Source organism: Procambarus clarkii, chromosome 34 (assembly GCF_040958095.1).
Source record: "Procambarus clarkii isolate CNS0578487 chromosome 34, FALCON_Pclarkii_2.0, whole genome shotgun sequence".
Lineage (NCBI taxonomy): Eukaryota > Metazoa > Arthropoda > Malacostraca > Decapoda > Cambaridae > Procambarus > Procambarus clarkii.
In genome coordinates this window covers 43843921-43871745 of record NC_091183.1, presented here as the reverse complement: position 1 = coordinate 43871745, position 27825 = coordinate 43843921, and the positions used below count along the sequence as shown (strand labels likewise).

The 27825-nt window shown below is 43.2% G+C and overlaps 1 protein-coding gene across 1 annotated transcript in view; it reads left to right on the top strand.

Moving 5' to 3' along the window:
* Window positions 1-27825, top strand: part of LOC123761433 (uncharacterized) — a 323096-nt gene that overhangs the window by 269479 nt on the left and 25792 nt on the right. Inside the window, exons 2-3 of the mRNA XM_069335732.1 lie at window positions 10878-11007; window positions 19986-20206. Of these exons, the coding sequence (XP_069191833.1) occupies window positions 10878-11007; window positions 19986-20206 (351 nt within the window). The remainder of the gene's footprint in view (window positions 1-10877; window positions 11008-19985; window positions 20207-27825) is intronic.

The window sequence follows — 27825 nt, the reverse complement described above, 5'->3', positions numbered from 1 at the left end:
CAATCCTTCTATATCCACCAGTTATTAATCCTGCATTCAGTGTCATATCCTACAAATGTTGACATACATGGGTGATACCTGGTTGATGGGGTTCTGGGAGTTCTTCTACTCCCCTACATGTCCTACATCTACTCCCCTACATGTTCTAAAGCTGATTTCAAAACTTTCAGTTAAAGTCCAGTATTCCAGCTGTTGTCATAAACGATTTCAGGTGTCAAAAGCCGTCGTGGCCATAAACATTTTTAGGTGTCAATAGCCGTTGTCATATAGAGCTTCATGTGTGTGTGTGTAGCCCCCAACACAGAGCTTTACTCTCTGTGGCGTCGCCAAGCGCCCTCAGCTTCCCCCCTCTCTCTCTCCATGACGATAAAAAAGGATTTTTTATCTCTCCCTTTCGTTGTGGATCATGGCTGTCACCTTTTGTGTGTGTGTGTGTGTTCCCCTTTATCGTTGCCACTGTCAGCCAAGAGTACCCCAGTCACAAACAGAGGGGTGCCTCGCCGAGCCTCCCTCTCTCTCTCCATATGAGGAGTGGGATAAGGCCAGTAGCTTTTACTGCAGCCTTAACCAGACGTCACCTGCAGCCTTTCCTAAGGTGTAGAGACGCCCGTCCGCGGCGGCAAGCACCACTCAGGTCGCAGCGTCACGTCACGTGATCTCCTGCCGCTTCCTCATTGGTCACGGCGGCCAGCGCATAGCCAATCATCTCTTCCTCATCCGGGAATTTCGGTGTCGCGGTCTCTCAGTGATCCTGGGCGGGAAAATTTCTCTCAAGTCGGGCTGTGATCCGCCATCTTTGTCCATATGTCTAGGTTCTGTCTCCCACCACCATATCTTAAAAGAAAAATAATTTCAAATTGAAACTTTTTGTCTCTCTCCAAGTGTAATAAAAAAACAATTATACTTCTAGGTTTATACAGAGGGAGTATGACTCTTGACATTCTCTAGGAAGGGGCGTGCCAGGCGAAGGTAAGTGTAACTGTGTGCGTGTGTGTGTGTGTGTGTGTGTGTGTGTGTACTCACCTAATTGTGCTTGCGGGGGTTGAGCTCTGGCTCTTTGGTCCCGCCTCACAAAGAGTGTGTGTGTGTGTGTGTGTGTGTGTGTGTGTAGAAAGGGGAGGGGTGGTTCCTATTGAATATAATTTAGCACTGCAAGCCTCAGCCTATTGAACCTCTACCCAAGGAACTGCCGGTTGTCTAGTTCAATAACTCCCGCCGCCTTTCTTTGCTTTGTTTGTTACATCTGCTCACAAGTCTTTACCTCTGGCTGACACAGCAAGGGTTCGCTCCTGCATTATGTGTGTATGTGTGTGTGTGTGTGTGTGTGTGTGTGTGTGTGTGTGTGTGTGTGTGTGTGTGTGTGTGTGTGTGTGTGTGTGTGTGTGTGTGTGTGCCTGGGTGTCTTTGTTCCCATGTCTCTCACGTATGCCTGTTTTTTTGCGTGTATATAAATCAATTTCAACTTTCCAATCTAAGACTTTCTCTCTCTCTCTCTCTCTCTCTCTCTCTCTCTCTCTCTCTCTCTCTCTCTCTCTCTCTCTCTCTCTCTCTCTCTCTCTCTCTCTCTCTCTCTCTCTCATTAGGAACGCTGAAATATTCCTATTGAAATATCTAAGCTAAGAGCCGCTATCATATATATCAACTCCACTGAAATCTAACCTTGTTCTCTTCTTCTCTCGTCTCTTGAATTACGCAGTTCTTTTCCCCTTTCCTTCACTCGTATATTATTTCTTCTTTCTTCTATTTATCTATTTCGTTGCATACATATTGTCCACTTCTCTCCCATACGTGTCCGTGAGAGAGAGAGAGAGAGAGAGAGAGAGAGAGAGAGAGAGAGAGAGAGAGAGAGAGAAGAGAGAGAGCGGACTGACTAATAAGAGCGCTATTAACTCTTTTCAACCTCCTCAAAGATGTTTAATCTTAGTTTTATATCTTGTTTGTCTTCCTCTTAAGAGTTACAAGAAAATGTGCGTGACCAGGTTGTTTTATAGTTCAGTAGTGGTTTGTAGGAGCCTGACTAGCCTGATTACACGTGCGTGCGTGTGTGAGTGCGTGATTGCGTGCGTTCGGGCGTTCGTGAGTGCGTGTTTGCATGTATGCAGCTCGCTAATTTTTATTTTTTTGTTCATTGTTATGCTTATGATTGCGTTTTCTTTATGATTTTTGTGGTATAATATCTAAACAGGTTATATCCAGTTTTGTTTAGTGCTCGCGAGTATATTCGACCAGGTTCGAATCCTGGGCGGGGACTACACAAGTCAGCGATCTTTCACTGTTTTCCCCCCTATTCACCCAGCAGTAATAAAGGGCATAGTGTTATAAACCTATGGTCGGGTCGTGTTCCAGGGATGAGTTTTACGAAGGGCAAACTCCAAACCTAGTAACAAGGGGTCATAAGTCGTCAACCCCAGTGTTAAATAAATGGCATAACCTCACAGAAATAGCCTAATATAAATAGAAAAGGGGGTAGAAATAGCCTAAGCTACTCTATCCCTTTGAGATGTATTTTTTTTCTTGTCTCAATAAACATATTTGAACTTTAACTTGAACCTCACACTAAAGAATAGTAACAGTATTCATAAGATTCTCCTGACTTTAAATATTCGTAAAGATGACTAAAATATAACCTACACACACTTTTATTTATATAAAATTGCTTGAACAATTAAAATTAAAAACTTCTCCCTAGAGAGAGGAGTGCTTTCCTAAATTGCGCCTCAATAATTTGTTTATAATTAGTCTGTAGTTGTACTATGTTTGGGTGAGTCTCTGGGGGCATAGCAGTTTAGGTCTGTAATGAGGAGGAAGGAGGGGGATCAATCTAGTTACTATCTCTCATTAATGAGGCCATTTCTAACTATTATCCATTAATGACTTCTCTGGCTACAATGCAAACTAATGAGATTTTCTCTGGTTACTATTATCCGTTATTGAGATTATTCTATGTCTGTTGCAGTCATTCGTTGTTTTCGGTTTTGATGTGTTTACCAATTAGCAGGATATGTGAGGTGTATATGAGAAGGCTGGAGTGAGAGATTGATTGATGATGCGAGACAGGGGAGAGAAGGAGAAATAAAGAGAAATAAAGAGAGACATTAGAAAGTGAGAAAGAGAGAGAGAGAGAGAGAGAGAGAGAGAGAGAGAGAGAGAGAGAGAGAGAGAGAGAGAGAGAGAGAGAGAGAGAGAGAGAGAGAGATAGGGGAGATAAAGAGATATTCATCGAGGACAAGTGAGGCGAGAAATTCGGAAAGAGGAAAAGACAGGGAGAATGCGTTAGGGATGAATGCAGTTCAAAGGAGATAATTACTGCATGGTTCCTTCGATGGAGTAGGTACGACTCCCCTTCTTGGCGTTGTCTTGGGTATATTGATAGACCACGGGAACACACACACACACACACACACACACACACACACACACACACACACACACATCCACCGTCTAACACAAAGACTGAACAAACCCTACCTTAGAAGACGACTATCATTTCAAAATACCTCACACAGACTGGAACAAAGAGCTCTTACACGAAAATTTACCCAAAAATATAAAAATTCTCTTATTTCTCCGATTTACGTAATTGGCATACTGTCATATGTAGATCAGGTAAATATTACCTGAAATATTCTCCAATTTACCAATCAATAGTCACCCAGTCTTCTCAACCAATAAGCACGCAGTTTGTCACATTATGGAAACTAGCGTTACTAATACAACCTACTATGAAAAGTAATGGCTCTCAATTTTCAACATTTTTCTATCCATAGGACTCGATAGGTTAGGTGGGTTGTTTGGGTTCGTATGTTTCTGGTTAGGTTAGGTAAGATTAGATGACCAAACCAGACGCCAGAAGATGAATAGACGACGTCGTTTCGGTCTATCGTGGACCGAAACGACGGTCCACGTCGTTTATTATCAAGTCGATTGTGATGGGAGCGAGTTTGTTCTTGTTGTTTTAGGTTTAGCTACTCAGAAAAAATGTCCATGTAGCTACGGGCTATAGAGAGCCCGTAACGAGGGAAGGAGGCACGGGGCATCAATGTAAGGCAAGAGTGAGGTGAGGAGCAGGTAGGAGGAGGTAATTCCTAGAAGGTAAGATCAAGGCAAAAGATAAGAACAAAAAGCAAGATTCGGATGGGATGAGTGTAATAATGGAATGAAGGGGGGAATGGGAACGTAAGAATAAGAGGAGAGAGAAAAAGGGTGGGTAGGCTTATGTCAGCGTTTCATTTCATAGCACGTTTGGTAGAAAGGGTAGAGCATTTGAGTACTTGTGAAAGGGAAGAGTCAATAGCAACCTAGCTAAGACTGAGGTTCATGTTGGGTAGGTTGTGTATCACAGCAGAGTCGACCAGACGGCGTCTGTGAAGAGTACAGAGGCAGGAAAGATTATTTTACAAGAAGACCAATCAATAAGATGATTAAAACCTCTAACATGACAGAAAAGAACATTGTTAGTGTCTGCAGACTTAACTCTTCTTTTGTGTTTATTAAGTCTGCCATTTAGTGTACGGTCAGTTTTCCCAAAGTATTGGAGAGGACAAGACGTACAGGAAATAGAGTAGACACCATCAGCATTAGAAGCAGGAGCAGCAGTGTGTACTAGATTGCTACGAAGAGTGTTAGTTTGTCAAAAGGCGAGCTTTATGTCAAGAGGACGAAGGGTATTAGTGATAATTTTGAGTTCAGATACGAAGGGAAGGCAGAGCACAGTGCTAATAGTGTTGGAAGCAGGTTTGAGGATGAAAGAAATTTTGTTTAGCTTGAGAATAGGCACAGTTGATGATATGTAAAGGGTAACCAGGGCGAGAGAAAGATTTGTAAATAAAGGAAATTTTAGAATCAAGAAACTGAGGGTCGCTGATACGTAGAACGCGGAGGAAAAGAGAGAGAGACGATGATACTTTTCATAACAGAAGGAGGATGGCAGGAAAAGAAGTGATTATACATGCCACTATGCACAGATTTGCGGTAGACAGAGAAAGAGAAACCCGGTCACAGAGCTGTGAACATGAACATCAAGAAAAGAAAGGAGGGAATTAGATTCCCATTCATCTTTTAAATGGATAGAAGGAGTCAGTGTTAAGTGAGGAGAGGGAAGGCTGGAAAAAATCATGAGGCCATAAATAAAAAAAATGTCATCAACATAGCGAAGTCAGAGAGAGGGACGAGTATCAATAGTGGGAAGAAGAACGATTTCGAAGTATTCCACGTAGAGATTGACAAGAACAGGGAAGAGAGGGGAACGCATAGCCATACCGAAAGTTTGAGAGAAGTATTTTCCGTTGAAAGAGAAACAGTTTAGAGTCAACACAGAGTCTGATGAGTTCGAGGAAAACGCCAGTGGGAAGCAGGAGACAAAGAAAGCCCTCAGTCACCTTAAGACGAAAGAGAGAACGCCATCAAGTGGAACATTAGTAAACAGACTTGACACCAAGACTAAGCATCTTACAGAAGGGCTGCAGGTGTAGTCTATGAAGTCCTAAGAATGACGAAGGTAAGCAGGAGAAGAAAATGCAGGTTGCATTTTTGACAGAGTGGCAGATCAAGAGAACAGGGTGGAATATTAACCGTGGGGGAATACAGTATAATACCCGTATTATATATTATTAAACCCGGAGCTATCTCGGGCTCTATAAAGGTGGCCTGTTCACCTTGAGCTAAATAAGACTTCCTTGGCTCACTTGTCTCGCCTCGGACACTTATTTTCAATCAAGAGAGTGGTGGTTGCCCCGCTGAGAGCTCACGGTAAGTGAGCTCAATATACTCAATAATACAGCCGCTTAACTCGTCCCAAACTTGCAACTACCACAGGGTTACACACAGAAATCACAATAGCGTGATGCATGAAATCTTTTAGCAGTCTCCGTGGTGTAGTGGTAAGACACTCGCCTGGCGTTCCGCGAGCGCTATGTCATGGGTTCGCATCCTGGCCGGGGAGGATTTACTGGCCGCAATTCCTTAACTGTAGCCTCTGTTTAACGCAACAGTAAAATGTGTACTTGGATGAAAAAACGATTCTTCGCGGCGGGGATCGTATTCCAGGGACCATAGGATTAAGGACTTGCCCGAAACGCTACGCGTACTAGTGGCTGTACAAGAATGTAACAACTCTTGTATATATCTCAAAAAAAAAAAAAAAAAAAAAAATGAACAAATCCACAAGGGCCGTGACGAGGATTCGAACCTGCGTCCGAGAGCATCCCAGACGCTGCCGTAATCGACTGAGTAACGACATGGTCAAACCTACGACCATATCGTTGCTCAGTCGATTAAGGCAGCGTCTGGGATGCTCTCGGACGCAGGTTCGAATCCTCGTCACGGCCCTTGTGGATTTGTTACCGCAGGGTTATTTTTTTAAATGATAATTCATCTATCGGAAACGAAGTTCGTATATAAGTTGACACAAATATATAATGGAAGCTGAAGCTATTTTTTTATTATTAGTTCACGCACTAAGTGAATCAGTTTAAGAGTGCATAAATAAGAGTATTGTTTTAATATAAATATTTTAAAATGTTCGTAATAAGGTTACTTTCATGTGGAAGATAGCTCTTCACTGGTCTATTTTATTATTCACTCGACTATTTTATTATCGCACTAGTCTGTCGTATATACTTGATATTTTGGATTTTTATTTGTCTATCCAAGGATAAATACAAATATTTAATCCACCATAAGGGTGGACAATGGGGCTGGGGCCGACCCCGACCCGCCCCATGACAGTCCTCCCACCCTCACCAGTCGCCCTGAAAAGTTGGCTGTATCTTGCCCCCCTAGTGCATGGCCTCCAACCTTCGACAGAAACACACAAACAGCAATTCATTCTATTAAGCAAACAAGCAAGACTAGCCAAGTATAACACCCCGTATAGAAGACGTTGGAGAAGCCCTCAGAGTTATATCATTTGTTCAGAAGGTTTAGATAATAACCAGCAACATGCCGCCAACCACACGACGAAACTACGACGTTTCTACAACGTTCGAACAAGTGTTAACACATACTAACAAGTCGTAACCAATATAACACGTTGCAACAACGTTCAAATACGTCATTAAAACGTTATAGCAAGATGTAACAACTTGATTATAAGTTGTAACATAGTGGGAAAATATTGACAGTTACATTGTGTTAACAAGCAAGAATATGTATGTAATATGCATATGCTGGAATATGCATGTTCTGATGGGCAGATTTCCATCCTAGGGTTCCCCTTAAGTGGTTCATGCTTTTGTGGGTCGACTCTAGCTCTGTCGAGTACCCTATATATGGTAATAGAATTAGAACCTCTACGTGGTCCACTTTTTTGGGATTCAAGTCGACCTCTTTTATTTCGATTATGCTTTTGGGTATTTATTTTCCAGTAGCTCATGATTCTTTATTGTCAACTTGTTGCACTACTCAACCCACAGATCGACTTCTACGGTTCGAAATTTGTGTCCCAGTTTGTAATTTGGGTTTTGTGCATGTGTTTTGTTATGCTTATTGTGCTCTTTTTCCTTTCCTTTCTTTCTCTCTCTCTCTCTCTCTCTCTCTCTCTCTCTCTCTCTCTCTCTCTCTCTCTCTCTCTCTCTCTCTCTCTCTCTCTCTCTCTCTCTCTCTTTCTCTCTCTCTCTCTCTCTCTCTCTCTCTCTCTCTCTCTCTCTCTCTCTCTCTCTCTCTCTCTCTCTCCCTCTACATAGGTGGGTACAGGAGGAGACGTCTGACTCTGGTTAGCAGGCTTAGATCTTCCTCTTCTCATATCTCATCTAAGTCTTATAAACTACTAGTTTCCCCTAAAACACGACCCCTCTAATCGCTTTAGAACCAGGTCCCCAATTCCTGCAGGGTGAGAAAGGGTGGCGAGTTACAGATCGGTACCCAGTCGATCCTTCCTGTTCGGAGCTCGAACGTGGGCCCAAAACACTCAGTTTCTGTCTCCACACAAATTCCTCCAACCGCCTCGCTACTAAATCCACCAGAGATCCTGCTGGTCGTGTTCCATTTAGTCTCTCCCACGCCTCACATCCATTCCATTCATGGTAACACCCCCTTTCCATATCCCACTCTATCCCCCTCCCTCTCTCTCTCTTTCTCTCTCTCTCTCTCTCCCCTCTCTTTCCCCCTTTTCTTTTATCAAGGTGTTATCTCTCCAAAACCACCTTTGGTCACCTGCTAGTCACCTTTGGTTCCATTTCCTGTTCCCAGGCTAGGGCCGTTCATGTTTGTGGAGGGGCCGTTCATGTTTGTGGAGGGCCGTTCATGTTTGTGGAGGGCCGTTCATGTTTATGGAGGGCCGTTCACTGTGGAGAGCGTTCATGTTTGTGAACATGAACGGTATCCGGTAACGGTATCCGGCTACCGTTACACCCGGCTACAAGAGGGCTTTATGTCCCCGTGTGAGGGCCGGCTACAGTTACACCCGGCTACAAGAGGGCTTTATGTCCCTGTGTGAGGGCCGGCTACAGTTACAGCCGGCTACAAGAGGGCTTTATGTCCCCGTGTGAGGGCCGGCTACAGTTACAGCCGGCTACAAGAGGGCTTTATGTCCCCGTGTGAGGGCCGGCTACAGTTACAGCCGGCTACAAGAGGGCTTTATGTCCCTGTGTGAGGGCCGGCTACCCTTACAGCCGGCCAGCGACAGATAGGGCTTAATGTGCACATATGTCTGGCTGTTCCTTGGCTGCCACCAAAACCATGACCGTGACACAGAGATCACTGGATATATTTCAAGATTATTGTTAGGCGATGAAGATTCCTTCAAAATTATCCTCAAGCTGTGTTTTTGTTATTATTATTATACCGAGAATAATAAGTCTAATTGGCTGGCTGAGGTCACATGACTTCATTGACTAATCAAAACCCGCCTCTGGGTTTGTGACGTCACCGGGAGACGTTGCCCGCCGCCTGCAGGGCGTCAGACGTTCAGAGGTACTTGGCGCTTCGTTGAGCGCGGACGTGCGCCGATTGAGCTCTCGAGGTCTAGGAGCCTCCTTAAGTGGATATACACAGCCTGACAAGTATATAGTGACAACCAAGGACTGCAGTACTTCAGGGAAGTACGAGGATGCCTAATCCAGGGATGTAAGGGCGTCGTGGACCGTGAGTTGATTAGTCTTGGAGAAGTCGAGGGTTAGTGACTACAGCTGGAGGAGTGAGTGACTCGCCGTCAGTGTAACTCCCAAGCATTCAGAGCTGTGGTGATTGGATCACGCCCACTGGGAACTCAGAAGGGAGAAGAGATGCATCCTGATCCTTGAGTGTGGTCACGGTGAAGGAGTACTCGAGGGGACGACGTGTGCAGAGACGACTGGACGAGCCAACGCCCAGGAACTTCACTCAGGGAATGAGCACGGAGATGACGAGGATCTTCACGACGCCTATGAACTTGTAATGTTTCTGGAACGCTGAGGAACGCCGCGAGGAACGGAGTACCCAGTGAACGGCGACTGGAGCCTAGGCGTCTGAGGACAGGATATGTTAAGGTAGATCATTTTTCTCTCCCATATTTCCCTTGGTTGTTAGGCAAGATAGGCCTATTGTTAAGCTTAGGCATTTATTAGAGAGCATATAAGTCATAGGAGTAGATTAGGCCGTGGGACAGCACGTATATATTATTCTACTGTGTGAAGACAGCGTGTGGCCGGGCTTGTGAAGGAATGAGGAGCGACGCTGATGAAGCTGCCCAGTGAAGGGGGCGGTGATCCCTTTAAATTAATTCATCAGATGATGCGAGCTGCTGTCATAATTATTATTATTATTTCCATAAGTCTATACATGTATCTCGTGTGTTGTAGTTTACTTTGAGTAAACTTTTTATTGTTTGATCACTGCTTTTGGTGTAATCTCCATCTCATTGAGCTTTGTGATAAATGACATATGATTATACTGTACTGTTACTGGCATGACATAGAGAGAGACCCTGTGTTGGCAACACATTAGATTTGAACACTGGTACTGGCATTCCCTATAGAGTGACCCTGAGATGGCAACATGACTGTACATTTGAATCCTAGCACTGGCAGCACATAGTACGGTCCTAGGCTGCTGTAAGTAAATTATATTCGAACTAACGGCGTTGCTGAGACGCTGAGAGAATTACCCAGCTGGGGGACCAGAAGGTAAGAGGTGGAAGTGAGGCTACGGCCAGAAGTCCGGCAAATTTTCTGCACGCATAGGTGGGCAGGGCCGGTGGGGGAGTCACATACTGCAGGATTGAGCTTAGCAGTGTGGGCTGGGCATTCTCCTCTCCCCCTTGGGTCCAAGGTCAAATGGTGGTGGCCGGTCTTGAGGCATGACTAGTAGAGCTCCCTAAGGGTGATATGTGATACCCTAGTGGAGGGAGCGAAGACCCATGGCGTGAGGTTATAGCATCAGTAGCACGATCCCCCGCTGTTTAACCGTAACCTCATGTAACAATATATATATATATATATATATATATATATATATATATATATATATATATATTGACACCTCACCTTTCGTTCATTAATAGTGTACATTGATTTTTCATTCTTCAATTGCACTTTCTTTTGTTTATTTATATTCAAAATTTATCTAAATATCACACTTTTGATTAATTTGTATAAATATATCGAATCTATGCATTTAGATAGGCTATCAGATATCGCAGGAACACAGATACATAAACAAAGGCAAATGCTCATACAGGGCAAGATATTTTGGCTTTAATAATTTTTTGTTAATAAGAAATAATAATACAATTTAGTACAAAATGGGCATTTGTTTTTTCTTTTATTTAATTACATTTGAGAGTCCGATACCAGTATTTTTACTCAGTCAATTGAACGATCGATCTAGTGTTGATCGATTGTTCAATAAATGCGCTCAATCGGGAGGGCGTTATTAATTTTGTTGTTGTTGTTTGTTGACAGCGCCTCTGGTGGCCGTATACGCAGTGAGAGGTCAGACAGCCCGCCTGCCCTGTAACTTAACAACAGCTCCTGAAGATCCCGTGATTGTGGTCCTTTGGTACAAGAACGGCACTAAGATTCCAGTCTTCAGGTGAGATCTTTTATATATATATATATTTCTTCTTCGAGGATTTCTTCTTATTTTCTTCTTCGAGGATGTGGGTCCCTTTAATTAAACCAGTGGTGGTACCCTTCATATATATATATATATATATATATATATATATATATATATATATATATATATATATATATATATATATATATATATATATATATATATATATATATTGGTGTATACTGGCAGCAGGTTTTCTTTTAAACATGTATCATTGAATATGACCGCATATTCTGTATTTACTATTTTCTGATTTAGGGCTTCTATCCCTCTATTTTCTTAGCATCAGGGCTTAGCTGAAATAGGAGTTCTCCAAAACTCATTTTCGTAATTTCCAGGTGAAGAAAAGAAGTGAATTACTATAGGATGTATTACACTTATTTATACAATTTGCACAACGTTTAGAACCTCCATGGTTCATTCTCAAGTGAAGAGATTTTTCAGGACTGGTTGATTTTATACCCGCACTGGGTCAGGTGATAAGACAATAAAGGTGAAAACATGGGGGGATACATAAGGGATAAATGGGGGGTGAAACATAAGAACATAAGAATAGAGGTAGCTGCGGAAGGCCTATTGGCCCATACGAGGCAGCTCCTATGTACATACAAAGATTAATCAAGTGTAATTGGCTATCTATATATATATATATATATATATATATATATATATATATATATATATATATATATATATATATATATATATGTCGTACCTAGTAGCCAGAGCGCACTTCTCAGCCTACTATGCAAGGCCCGATTTGCCTAATAAGCCAAGTTTTCATGAATTAATTGTTTTTCGACTACCTAACCTAACTTTTTCGGCTACCTAACCTAACCTAACCTATAAAGATAGGTTAGGTAGGTTTGGTCATATATCTACGTTAATTTTAACTCCAATAAAAAAAATTGTCCTCATACATAATGAGGACAATTATCATTTCATAAGAAAAAAAATTAGAGAAAATATATTAATTCAGGAAAACTTGGCTTATTAGGCAAATCAAGATACCACTTTTTAGTTTTCAAGATTTTGTTATGCCTTTTTTTTATTATTGTTGTATCTTTTTAAGTAATTAATGTTTATCATCCAATTTTAGTATCTGTCAATGTTTTCTGCATAGGAATCATGGGAAATTGACTATGTGAGGCTGGAATGAGAATTGGCAAAAGAAGATTGTTTTTTTTTTTTCTCACATGTGTATCATTAAATTTAGTTTTTCCAAATATATGTGGCGAAACAAGACATTTATTTGGCCGAAAAGGTTAAATAGACTTTTTTCTCCTGACATAGTTTTCAAATCGTGAACTATCTTTAAACACTAACTCCCTCCACATGGTTGCCGCTTCAACTCTTCAGGTAAAAGTCTCCTCTACACAGACTACAAACACAAGCTATCTATCTCCATCCAGGCAACAATGCACAAGCAGCAACAAAGCTACATTTATAAGCACAAGTCATCAGCTATCAGGAGGTAGCCAACCCCCTATTCCCGTATCCCAAAAGAATTACGTACATTTCCCTTCAATAGATTGTGATGGACGAATTTCACTTATACTTAAACAATAAATCATAAGGTCCCACAAATTCATCAAACCACATACATACATTCATACACGATATACACTTAGGTTTTGAGATGCTATATGTGGTCCTGATCGATTTTTGGCGCGATGCATATGCAGTTGACAATGCAATTTCCTTTTCCTTCCCCCTCGATGATGGATAAGGCAGTGGTCACGCTGTTATAAAGTGGAATTTCACCTGCATTCCACGATGTTATAAAACGGATGTTCAGCTGCATTCCACGATGTTATAAAACGGATGTTCAGCTGCATTCCACGATGTTATAAAGTGGAAGTTCACCTGCATTCCACGATGTTATAAAACGGATGTTCAGCTGCATTCCACGATGTTATAAAGTGGAAGTTCACCTGCATTCCACGATGTTATAAAACGGATGTTCAGCTGCATTCCACGATGTTATGAAGTAGAAGCTCAGCTGCATTCCATGATGTTATGAAGCTGAAGTCAAATGTTGTACTGCCAATATTTTTTTTCATGTGCTTTCAATAAGATTTCAATAATCTTTTATTTTTTTTTTACCAATAAGCTATGGTGAAATTCTTCTTCCGATGTTCAAGTTGGTGGAGAGGTCAAAGCATCAATAACATTGCTATTGCCTCTCCTCAGATCACACACACACACACACACACACACACACACACACACACACACACACACACACACACACACACACACACACACACACACATGTTTTCAGGGCATGTTTCGATGTTTCTGGGCTATTTGAAGCTGCCTATAACTCGTCACCAACCATTATCACCAACACCCAACAACCATTACCACAAACACCCAACAACCAGAGACATCAACAAGCAACCACTACCAACAATCACAAATACCACCAACAACAAACATCAGCCACTACTACCAACAACTAATACCTGCACAAACAACCTCCATCAATCACTACCATCAACAACAACCAAACAACCACAATCAACAACAATCACAACCACCAACAACCACAACCACGAAGAAACACAATTAACAACCACTGCCACCAACAACCACAATTACCAATAACAACCACTACTACCAACAACAACCTCTACCACCAACAATCACAACCACCATCAATCACTACCACCAATATCCACCAACAACCACAACCACCAGCAAACACTATCACTAACAACCAGTACCACCAACAACCAGTACCACCAAAAACCTCTACCACCAACAACCACTACCATCAACCAACAACAACCACCAACAACCACCAACAACAACAACCACCACCAACAAGAACCACCACCAACAACCACCACCACCAACAACAACCACCAACAACAACAACCACTACCACTAACAACCACTACCACTAACAACCACTACCACTAACAACCACTACCACTAACAACCACTACCACCAACAACCACTACCATCAACCACCAACAATCATTACCACTAACAACCACTACCACTAACAACCAATGCCTGGACAAACAACAACTACTACCACAAACATCCAACAGCCACAGACATCAATCAACAAACAATAACAACAATCACAAATACCACCAACAACACCAACCATCAAACACTACTCTCAACAACAACCAAACAACAACAGCCACCAACAACCACAACCATCAACAACCACAACCACCAACAATCACAACTATCAACAACCACTAACACCAACAACCACTAACACCAACAACCACTAACATCAACAATGACTAACACCAACAACCATCACCAACACCCTTCACCAATCCCTACACCAACAATCACTACCACCAACAACCACTACCACCAACAACCACTACCACCAACAATCATCAACAACAACGACCACTACCACCAACAACTACTACCACCAACAATCATCAACAACAACGACCACTACCACCAACAATCATCAACAACAACGACCACTACCACCAACAATCATCAACAACAACGACCACTACCAACAACGACCACTACCACCACCAACAACCACTACCACCAACAATCATCAACAACAACGACCACTACCACCAACAATCATCAACAACAACGACCACTACCACCAACGACCACTACCACCAACGACCACTACCACCAACAACAACCACTACCACCAACAACAACCACTACAACCAACAACAACCACTACCACCAACAACCACTACCACCAACAATCATCAACAACAACGATCACTACCAACAACGACCACTACCACCAATGACCACTACCATCAACGACCACTACCACCAACAACAACCACTACCAGCAACGACCACTACCACCAACGACCACTACCACCAACAACCACTACCACCAACAATCATCAACAACAACGACCACTACCAACAACGACCACTACCACCACCAACAACCACTGTCATCAACAACAACGACCACTACCAATAACGACCACTACCACCACCAACAACCACTGTCATCAACAACAACGACCACTACCAATAACGACCACTACCACCAACAACTACTACCACCAACAATCATCAACAACAACGACCACTACCACCAACAACCACTACCACCAACAACAACCACTACCAGCAACGAACACTACCACCAACGACCACTACCACCACCAACAACGACCATTACCACCACCAACAACCACTAACACCAACAACCACTACCACCAACGACCACTACCACCAACAGCCACTACCACCAACAGCCACTACCACCACCAGCCACTACCACCACCAACAACCACTACCAGCAACGACCTCTACCACCACCAACAACCACTACCACCAACGACCACTACCACCAACGACCACTACCACCAACGACCACTACCACCAACGACCACTACCACCACCAACAACCACTATCACCAACGACCACTACCACCAACAACCACTACCACCAACGACCACTACCATCAACGACCACTACCACCACCAACAACCACTAACACCAACGACCACTACCACCACCAACAACCACTACCACCAACGACCACTACCACGACCAACAACCACTAACAACCACTACCACCACCAACGACCACTACCACCACCAACGACCACTACCACCAACAACCACTACCACCACCAACGACCACTACCACCACCAACAACCACTACCACCACCAACAACCACTACCACCACCAACGACCACTACCACCACCAACAACCACTACCACCACCAACGACCACTACCACCACCAACAACCACTACCACCACCAACAACCACTACCACCACCAACGACCACTACCACCAACGACCACTACCACCAACAACCACTACCACCAACAACCACTACCACCAACAACCACTACCACCAACCACCATTACCACCATAAAAAATAAATTAATTAATAATAATAAATAACTAAATAAATAAATAAAATTAAAATAAAATAAAAATTAAATAAAATTAAAACTCAATAAAAATTAAATCAATAAAAAATTAATAAATAATAACTAAATAAATAAATAAATAACCTAACTACTAGCCTGAGGTGGTGGTGAACCCGCAGACCCGCAGACCCACGATCACAGGGAGTGGACTTGTCAGGGAAAAGCGCCAAGCCGTCAGTCACACATTGCACTGATATCATCCCTATTATAGTACTTGGAGGGGATCAGGATCAGGATTAGGGATGGAGGCCTGGTCGACGACCGGGCCGCGGGGACGCTAAGCCCCGGAAACACCTCAAGGTAACGTCAAGGGACGGGGGGAAGGAATGGTGCTCCCCAGCGCTCTAGGACGCTCGGGGATTGAGCTCTGGCCTGCATAAAGCGAGACCGTCACCCTTCACGATGGGTCGGTTTTTATTCCTTTTTACATTTTGTTTTGTATTGTTTTAATTTTTTCTGACGTTCCGCAACGAGTTTTTCAATATCATTAATTGCTGTCAATACATTTTACTCAAGTCCAATAACTTCGACTGGGCCTTATTGCCCTCGTCCAGGAACGGTGATTTTTACGTGGTGTTTTTCGGTGAGTTTCTTTATTGTATCACCCTTGGGGCCAAGGATCACTTTCCTGTATTCTTCTCCGACTTCTATGGACTTTTAAATGGTCTTTTTCTGATGTTACGCCACGAGTTCTTCAATATCATTAATTGCTGACAGTACATTTTCCTCAAGTCCAATAACTTCTGTTGGGCCTTATTCCCCTCGTGCGGGAACGTTGATGTGGACTTGGTGTTTTTCGGTGAGTTTGTTTATTGTATCACCCTTGGGCCCAAGGATCACTTTCCTGTATTTTTCTCCGACTTGTATGGTCTTTTAAATGCCCTTCGCTGCCAGTTCCTCTCTGGCTTTAGCTGCCTCCTCCCGTTTGGCCTTTCTCTCCTCCCGTTTGGCCTTTTCCTCCTCCCGTTTGGCCTTTCTCTCCTCCCGTTTGGCCTTTTCCTCCTCCCGTTTGGCCTTTTCCTCCTCCCGTTTGGCCTTTTCCTCCTCCCGTTTGGCCTTTTCCTCCTCCCGTTGGGCCAAAAGTTTTTTATGGTCCTCAATAATTAAATTAATTTTACTAATGGCCTTTTCAACATTTGTCTTATATCCTTCAACAATTGTGTCTCTGAGGCACTGTTCTTTTGTCGGTATTATTATCTTGACCTAAAATGTCTTTTATATATCGGAACGGGTTTTACCTTTCGGGCCTATTATAACCGACCGGAAGTCGGGCGGGACAAATAATAACCGAGAAAGTTTCCTATCATCTTCACTTCGTCCATGGGCCGAGTTTGTCTTGACGGGGTTACCGTTTTCGGTTTTGTGTTCTCCTCCGGGAGTGTTACCGGAGCTTATGGGCTCTGATCCTTCTTCCGTTGGTGTTGTCGATCCCGTTTTGGGTTTTAGGGCATCACCGGTATTACGGCGTTTGTTTTCTACTGTCACCTAACCATTGCCAGGTGAATTATTGGCCTTAACAGCCACAGAATTTTTATCGTGTTTGGCCTCTCCTGACGGTTGGAGGGGGTTGATGTCCTTTGACGGTTGGAGGGGGTTGGCGGCTTGCACGCCGCGGACATTGAGGTTTTCGGTTGGCCTAATCTGTTTTGTGGCAGGAATCTCACTTCCTCCACGATCAATCAAGTCATTTTTATTTTATGGTGTCCCATTTTTCTCATCTGCCATTGGAGTGCGAGAAATAGAAGCCCGACTTGCTGCTATTTTTGGAGTCTTCAAGAGGCAACTGTTTCTCTCACGAGCCTTTTTGTTGTAGTATTAAAGAAGTGTTAACATAAATATCACAATCATTATGATATGAACCCCGAGGCTTACAAAGCCTGTTTTTTGTGGGTCGGGTCTCACACCCATAATTACCAAATGGGCTTTTAGCTGGTCAATGTATTGCCTCATATTCATTGTAGTTGTGTCTCTACGAAGGCTAAATTACGCCAAGAAGCTGTTGGCTTCATCCACCCAGCCTGGAGCAGATGGCAGCGGCATTTCGTGCCTTGAAACGCCTCGAATCCGCTCCATCAAAATATTCGTCAGTGGGGAGGCTTCCGCCCGGGTTTGTTCGTGTCTCAAAATTTACTATTTTAACACCCTCCCATAACTGATGTTTTCTTATCGTATGGCGAAGAAGCTAATGATTCCGAAGACAATAATGCATAAAACAGTTTTGAGTAGTTGAGGCATCTTTAGATGAGGCATCTTCAGATATCTAGAATATTGAAAACAGTCTCCGACCGTGTACTTGTAACATTAGAATACAGGATGAGGGATATATAGTAAGCTTAGAAGAAATCTACTAAGGTAGAATTTTCCTGGGATTTGTACGTGATGTGGATACGTCCTGTGATAAGACACAGTAACTAGAGAGCCCGGGGTAGTAGAGAGCGCGCGTAGGTGGCTTAGGAAGCATACTGTAGAGCTGGGGTATCCAGAGGGTACAAAAGTAGCAGGGGTTGTAGGTACCACAGGATGTAGGGAGTCTTTGTGATCATTGGGAACACAAGGTGTTAAGATCCTGGACCACCATTAGTAACGTTACTATGATTGTGTGTGGTGATTTAGGTGTGGCTGTGTGTGGGGGGGGGGAGTGTTTGTGTGTGTGTGTGTGTGTGTGTTTCACTGCAATGCCAACAATCTAATGTTGCTAGTATTGACTGTGGTGTTAAATAGGGGTGCCAGTATTGACTGGTGTCATCAGTGGTGCTTTCGTTGGTTAGTATTAACAGTGAGCCTAGTATTGATCGTGGTGTTAACAGTAGTGATTGACAGTCCTAGATTGTGTGCTTCGTTTCCTGTATGTAGCATTTCTGTGATGAGTTTCATATTATCTCTGTGCTGGCTAAATAACAATGTCTGGATCTAGAGTCGGTTTGGATGATGACATCTTGTAAATTATTCTCAATTGCATAATTGATGGCCACTTTTAGGATATATAATTATGTTTGCAATGTTGAGCACCTACTATTCATGCTCCAGTAAGGGGAACGAGTGAGGCGCGGGGCATTAAGTAGGCAAGAAAGAAGTGAGGATCAGGAAGGAAGAAATTCCTAAAGGAAGGTAAGAACAAGAAGAAGGGTACGGATGGGATGGGTGTAATAATGGGGTGTAAAATGGGATAATAATGGGGTTTAAGAATGAATTTCTTTCTTAAACGAAAAGAAAGAACGAAATAGGCAGAGAAAAGGTGGTGGGTAGGTTCATGTCAGATCACGTTTGGTAGAAAGGTTAGAGTATTTAAGTACTGTGAAAGGGAAGAGTGAACAGCAACACAGCCGGGACTGAGGTTCATGTTGGGAAGGTTGTGTGTCACAGCAGAGTCGACCAGACGGCGTCTGTGTAGAGTACAGAGGCAGGGAAGATTATTTTAGAAGAAGACCAATCAATAAGATGGTTAGAGTTCCTAACATGACAGAAGAGAGATACCAAACATGATTGAAAACAAACAGGGGCTACAAATTAGTTCCTTTAAAATGTCTTAGATCTATGTTCCGCCGACGTTCTCTGTCTTGCCTTGGGAATTGAGCCCCATACCTTCCGGTTGTGCCTTGCCTACGCAGGCCACTGCGCTATAGGAAAGGTGACTGCCTTGGGACTGTTTGATCACACCTGCGAATGTGTCATTATATTACACAGTTATGACGTGTTTACAAGATATAAAAATACATTAAAGCGAATACACAATCTACACTATTATCATAATTGAATTACACTACACCATTATACATGGTATACAAGTACACCGAGAGGTGTATCCTACTTTGTCGGTGTATATTCACTGAGGTTTACTTTATTCCAGAACTTTATATAGGAATACAGTAGACATGTTTATTGGCCTATACGTTGTCACCTCAGCCTTAACAACTCCCCTTCGGTTGAAATGCCTGAAAACAATAAGATAACCCGGCACGAAACTCAAACTTTCGAAAGTGTTTCTCGAATTAAGTGTCAACACCCTTCTCTTGGTCCCCTTCTGCAGTGTGGATTTTCGCTCACGAGGCCTCCAGGAGGCAGGAAGTGGGAGCACGCGCCCCTCGGACGCGTTTGGGGGCCGCGCCACCTTCCAGGAGCAGCAAGGTGGGTGGAGCTGGGTCCTGGTGGTGCGGGAGGTGGAGTTCACTGACCAAGGAGAGTTTCGCTGCCGCCTCGACTTCCAGTCTTCGCCCACACACAACGGCAGAGTCCTACTTCGCGTGGTTGGTGAGTACTGATGTCTCGCCTGGAGTTAGTAGGGGAAAAAATATATATGTAGTTTGTCTTTTTTTTTATGTATGTTTGTGTTTGTGTGTGTGTGTGTGTGTGTGTGTGTGTGTGTGTGTGTGTGTGTGTGTGTGTGTACTCACTTATTTGTGTCTGCAGGATCGAACATTGAATCTAGGATTCCGCCTTTCTAGCCGTCGGTTGTTTACAGCAATGACTCCGGTCTTATTTCCCTATCATACCTAGTTTTAAAATTATGAAAAGTTTGCTTCCACAACGTGCTCCTTGAGTGCATTCCATTTTTCCACTACTCTCACGCTAAATGAAAATTTCCTAACATCTCTGTGATTCATCTGAATTTCCAGCTTCCATCCTTGTCTCCTCGTTCTGTTATTATTCCGTGTGAAAGTTTCTTCTATTTCAACTCTGTTGATTCCCCCGAGTATTTTTTATGTTCCTATCATATTCCCTCTCCCCCTTTTTTTTTTTTAGTGTCGCCAGGCCCAGTTTCTTCAGACGCTCTTCAAACCTCATCCCTCGTAACTCAGGGACGAGCCTCGTCGCAAACTTGAGTCTTTTCCAGTTTCCTTTTGTGTTTTTTCAGGTGGGGACTCTATAATGGCGCAGCATACTCTAAGACTGGTCTCACGTAGGCAGTGTAAAGCGCCCTAAATGCCTCCATACGTAGGTTTCTGAATAATGTTCTAACTTTTGCCAGTGTAGAGTACGCTGCTGTCGTTATCCTATTTATATGTGCCTCAGGAGATAGATTAGGTGTTACGTCCACTCCCAGGTCTCTTTCTCTGTTGTTGTTGTTGAAGATTCGCTACTTGGAACAAAAAGTTCCAGGTAGCGCGGGCTATGGTGTCTCTCTTTCTCGAATCGTCACAGGTAGGTAGTTTCCCCTTCATTGTGTGTACTGTCCCTTTGGTCTCCTATAACCTAATACCATTTCCATAACTGTTAATTTGCTCGTGTTGAACTCCACTATTCATTTTTCTGACCATCTCTGGAACTTATTTAAATCCTCTTGGAGGATCTTACAATCCTCATCTGACACAACTCTTCTCATTAATTTTGCGTCATCCGCGAACATCGACATACAGAACTTTACTCCTGTAAACATGTCATTAACATATATTTGGAATAAACCTGGTCTCAACACCGATCCTTGAGGTACTCCACTTGTTACTATTCGTCTGGCCGACCTGGCCAGTCCGACCTGGTAGTTCCTTACTCATGCTAGGGCCTTTCTACTTGCTCCCGCCTGCCTTTCAAGTTTGAATAGCAGTCTCATGTGTGGTACTGTATCAAAGGCCTTTTGGCTGTCTAGAAATATGCAGTCTCCACACCCTTCCATGTCCTGCCTTATTCTTGTTATTTTATCATAGAATTCCAGGAGATTTTTCAGGCATGATTTCCCTTCCCTGAACAGTGAAACATCGGTGTTGATGTTTGTTTACAAACCTAATGTTCTCCAGGTGTGCAACAAGTCTTAGCCTTATTATTCTTTCAATTATTTTGCAAGGGATGCTTGTCAGTGATACAGGTCTGTAGTTGAGTGTCTCCTCCCTATCCCCTTTCTTGAAAATTGGTACCACATTTGTCTTCTTCCAGCAACTGGGCAATTCTTTCGTTATAAATGACTCATTAAAGATCCTTACCAGAGGCAAGCTAAGGGCCTGCGCTGCCTCGTATAGTATCCACGGTGATACTTTGTCTGGCCCAACCGCTTTAGTATTGTCAACTGTTTCATTATCTCCTCTGCTGTCGCCTCTATATTTGATAGTCTTTCCCCGTAGGGTAATCTCTTCTAACAATGGGAGCTGCTCAGGCTCGGTTGTGAACACTCCATGGAAGCTGGCATTCAGTGCCTCGCAGATTTCATTGTCACTTTCAGTATATACCCCCCCCCCCTGTTTTCCTTAATCTTGTCACTTGGTCATTCACCTACATTTTCCTTCTCATACGGCTGTGAAGTAATTTAGGTTGCTTTTTCGCTTTGATCGCAATATCGTTCTCATAATTTCTTTTTGATACTCTTCTTATGTTAATGTAATCGTTCCTAGCTCTATTGCATCTGATCCTGTTGTCCTCTGTCCTTTGTCTTCTGTACTTCTTCCACTCCCTCCTTCTTCTCATTTTTGCTTCCTGACACTGTCTGTTAAACCATAGGTTATTATATCTCCTCCTACTTCTTGTCTTCACTATTGGTATAATAGTATATCCCCTCCTACTCTTTGGCCTCTGCATTTCCATATGACTAGGTTCATCATATCCTGGACTGTTTTTCCTCTAATTTTTTCCTCCCACTGCACTTCTCCCAGATAGTCCCTTATCCTCTCGTAATCCCCTTTCCTGTAGTTTTTTGTTTTGCAGGGATATTCCTGCGCGGGCCCTAAGCCTCTGGCTGGCCCACTAAGTGTTGCTTGTTTCTGTTTTACTTGGGCGGAGTATGAGTGTTTAGGACTCGTATGGTCGCTTCAGTAAGATTTTGCCATATGTGTTTAACAACTTCTTCTGCTCTGTTGAATCTAAGTTGAAATCTTAATGGGTTTGTAACTGGGCACTGTGTTAGATAATGTTCCAGTGGTCTGTCGGGCATTTCTCCACAGTGCTGACATTTCCTCTCATCTTCCGGAACCTGTAAGCCTATTTCCCATGCACATGGGTATCCAAGCCAGATGCACTGCAAATGTACTTCTGTTGTTCTACTGCTCCCTGTCATCAAACTAAGGGGGGTATGTAGTTGGTTGAATTCTTGTACCAACCCGCAGATCCTGATGTTGCAACTGCTGTGTTGTGGTCACTGTACATCTTTTGCATTGCTCTGTTTCTTATTACTTTCTTAATCTGTATTAGACTGTGGTATGTAAATATCAACAGTTCTTCTCTTAGTTGCAAGTTTTGCAGCTTCGTCTGCAATGTCATTTCCTATTATTCCCACATGACTTGGCACCCAGTTGATAAGTACCCGTCGGCTTTGTCATTTGAGTGTTTGCATTAATGTTAAGACATTTGTGATCAGATGGATGTTATCACATATGTGTTCTTATTGCAAGGTTTCTATGGCGGTTTTTCCTGTAGTTAATTCTCCTTTCCCAAACCTCTTGTTCAGTAGTCATAATCTTAAGTTCCATCATGTAGTCAAAGACTAGGACACAATGGTCACTGGCTCCTAGTGGTATTTCATGTTCCAAATTCTCGATGTCTTCTACGTTCTGGGTGAAAATCGGGTCTAATAGGCTCGGTGCATCCCCCTCCTCTTTTCTTTGTGTCTTCCTTCACATGCTGTGTTAGGAAATTCCTGTCTGTAACGTCTACTAACTCTGCTTCCCGAGTTTTCTCTCCGCCTTGGGGATTTCTGGTGTCCCAATTGATCTCTCCATGATTTAGGTCCCCCATGACCAGCAGTTTCGCTCTCATTATGTGAGCTAGTGTTGCTGCCTTCTGCTGTTCATCTAAACATGCCTTGTTGTTGTCATCATACTCCTGCCTGGGTCTTCTACTGTTTGGTGGGGGATTGTAGATCCCCCACAGATGTACTCACCTAGATGTATTCACCTAGTTGTGCTTGCGGGGGGTTGAGAGATAGCTTTTTCGGCTTTTCCGGCCTTAACTGTCAATCAGTCAACGGAGTTTTTTACACACACACACACACCACATTGATTGACAGCTGAGAGGTGGAATCAAAGAGCCAGAGCGCAACCCCCCAAGCACAACTAGGTGAGTACAACTAGGTGATTACACACACACACACACACACACACACACACACACACACACACACACACTCACACACACACACACACACACACACACACACACACACACACACACACACACACACATACACACAAACACAGTTATCTTTTTCTCACGATCTTGAGTCTACTGGGCTCTATCATATCTACACTTCAAACTGTGTATGGAGTCAGCCTCCACCACATCACTGCCTAATGCATTCCATCCGTTAACTACTCTAACACTGAAAACGTTCTAACTAAACGAGTGCCTGTGACTGTGTGGACAGCACGCTGGACACGTAATCCTGTGGATCGGGTTCGATTCCCGACGCCGGCGAGGAACAATGGGCAGAGTTTCTTTCACCCTGATGCATCTGTTCACCCAGCAGTAAATAGGTACCTGGGAGTTAGTCAGGTGCTACAGGCTGCTTCCTGGGTGCGTGCGTGTGTGTGTGTGGGGGGAATTTAGTAGTTATCTTATCTTGAGGGTTATCTTGAGATGATTTTGGGGCTTTGCGTCCCCGCGGCCCGGTCCTCGACCAGGCCTCCTTTTTGTTACACACCCCCCCCCCCAGGAAGCAGCCCGTAGCCGCTGACTTTCTCCCAGGTACCTATTTACTGCTAGGTGAACAGGTGCATCAGGGTGAAAGAAAAATTTTGCCCATTTGTCTCCGCCTTCACCGGGGATCGAACCCGGAACCTCAGGACTACGAATCCGAAGCGCTGTTCACCCAGCTGTTAGCTAGTAATAGTTGATTTACAGTTTAGAGGCGGGCCGAAAGAGCAGAGCTCAACCCCCGCAGGCACAACTAGGTGAATACAACTAAGTGAATACACACACACACACACACACACACACACACACGCCAGGATGTAGCCGTAGCAACTGTCTAAGGTACGTACTTTCTGCTAGGTGAACAGAGGTGTTATCAGGTGAAAGAAACTCTCTCTCTCACTTTCTCTCCCTCTCTCCTCCCCCCCCCACCCTCTCTCTCTCTCTCTCTCTCTCTCTCTCTCTCTCTCTCTCTCTCTCTCTCTCTCTCTCTCTCTCTCTCTCTCTCTCTCTCTCTCTCTCTCTCTCTCTCGTGGTGGAGAGTCTACAATAATTTCTACAATGTTTCTACAATACAATAGTTTCTACAATGTTTCTACAATACAATAGTTTCTACAATGGTTCTACAATACAATAGTTTCTACAATGTTTCTACAATACAATAGTTTCTACAATGTTTCTACAATGTTTCTACAATACAATAGTTTCTACAATGTTTCTACAATACAATAGTGTCCACAATGTTTCTAGGTTTCATTCTTGGACTTGGTACAACTTCCTCTTCCCCTCTCCATCAGTCATGCCATCTCTTGCCCTTATCCACTCCTGATATTAATGTCTTGCCAGTATTTTCGACATTCAATTTATCTTTAAAAATGCCTTTCAATCACTTGCTTTTCTCAGTTTCACTACAGTATTACAAAATAAACGCGTGTGTGCATTCCCCTTGGAATGCAATTTTCCCTGGCATTCCCCCATGCAAGGGGGGAATACATTCCCCTTGGAATGAATGGAATGCAAGGGAGGAATATGTCATTCCTCTCCGTAAATATGAAAACTTCCAAACTGCTGGAAAATGGCTAATGACTAAAAATACAATAAAGGGAGAATACAGTAACTGTTAAGCCACTGACCAGCATCTTTAATACGTATCTCCCTTCCTTTCCCTGCTAGTTCTAGTAGAGAACGACCCATAATGCTTTATTGCATTTAACTCTGCAATCTCCCTTAACTCATTCACTTGTTTGCAACGCGTATGATGCAGACATTTATCCAAGATATTTTTTTTTGGGGGGGAGGGGGGCTCATCTTGATCTCTAGTTTTCATCAATAATCTGTATTTCTTAATTTTTTCGAAAATGGTCTTTTTGTCAAGCGTTATCTTGAGGTTATCTTGAGATGATTTCGCAGCAACGCGTTCCCGCGGCCCAGTCCTCGACCAGGCCTCTTTTTTTTTTTTTTTTTTTTTTTGTTACACACCCCCAATGAAGCAGCCCGTAGCAGCTGTCTAACTTCCAGGTACCTATTTTCTACTAGGTAACAGGCGCATCAGGGTGAAAGAAACATTTTGCCCATTTGTCTCCGACTCCACCGGGCTAGAAAAAATCAATTTAGAACGGCTAAATTTTATCTCAAAACACCAGCACGATTTTATCAACGGGAAATCCATGCTGCTAGACGAGCGCTTTAAAGTTCAATAATAAGATGATGGAAATCAAAAAAAGTCATTGGAGAATGGGCAGGCTGCATGTTCCTCGACTAACAGAAGGCATTCGATACTGTCCAGCACAGGAGACTCCTACTCTGTGTAGTGAAGCACGCTGATGTATCTAAGGTATCTTAGAGTGAAAGAGTATCTATTCGGAAGGAAACAAAGGGTTATAGAGAGCGGGGATATAAAATTTAAGAGACTTTACGCGTGGAATACCACAAGTATACCTTATCTTGAGGTTATCTTGAGATGATTTCGGGGCTTTTAGTGTCCCTGCGGCCCGGTCCTCGACCAGGCCTCCACCCCCAGGAAGCAGCCCGTGACAGCTGACTAACTCTCAGGTACCTATTTACTACTATTTACCTCGCAAAAGATTTTGAACACGCCCCATAAATGTCCTGAATAATGGCTACTAGACTTTAACCCAACTAAATGCATAAAAAAATATGAGGAATGGAAGAGGAACCGCAAAAAAACAAAACCCTGAAGTAACAGACGTTTCAGGCTGAAAAGGAGAAAGACACGAGAGAAGAAATAATCCCAAATCAAACGGCAGAACAGACAAGAGCAAGGAAGGGAACTATCAGGGGGGGAAAGCACCAAGTCATTACGACTATACAGCACTTGGAAGGGGTCAGGGTAAGGATTTGGGATGGGACGGTGGGAAGGAATGGTGCCCAACCACTTGGACGATTGACTAACGGCTGCAACACACGCCACATACTGGCCTGTGTTCAGCTACCCATCAGAAACTTGGGAAAAAGGAACTTTTCTGGCCCTGTACACATCAAAGGTGAGACCTTCTCTTGAGTATGCATCACCTGCATGGAACCCTGACCTGGAAAAAAACAAGGAAACTAGAAAAGGTTCAAAGAGATGAGAGAGGGTGGAGATTGGGACAGAGAGTGGAGATTGGGAGAGAGGGTAGAGATTGGGAGAGAGAGTGGAGATTGGGAGAGAGGGTGGAGATTGGGAGAGAGGGTGGAGATTGGGGGGAGATTGGGGGAGAGGGTACAGATTGAAATCCTGAATACCCCTCCTCTTTTATATATATATATATATATATATATATATATATATATATATATATATATATATATATATATATATATATATATATTTATATATATATATTGTCTGAGAACGCTCTCGAACTTGCATCCTTCCTCAATTAGACAACGAACGGAAGATACAAGATACAAGGAGGCAGCTGTCTTAAGAAATGAAAAGAAGCGGAAGAAAGTCTTAAGGTTCAGTCAATAAGAAGGGAGGAAAAGCGGCAGCTGTGGCCACAGAACAAGGCGATTCGAGGCAAAGAGAGCGTGATACGAGGTTAGTATCACACAGGAAACAGCAGGAAAAATATTAGATAAAACAGACAGCAGTCGACATTCTAATTCAACGAGATGAAACAGAACAGAGAACTAACCCAGTTATGAGAAACTAACTCATTTCACCCTGAATATAATGACATCAAAGGGAAATAAAAAATGGGACAATGATGTTGAATGGTTATAGGGAATTGTTGGTCAATGGTTATAGGGACATGTTGGTCAATGGTTATTAGGGACGTGTTGGTCAATGGTTATAGGGACATGTTGGTCAATGG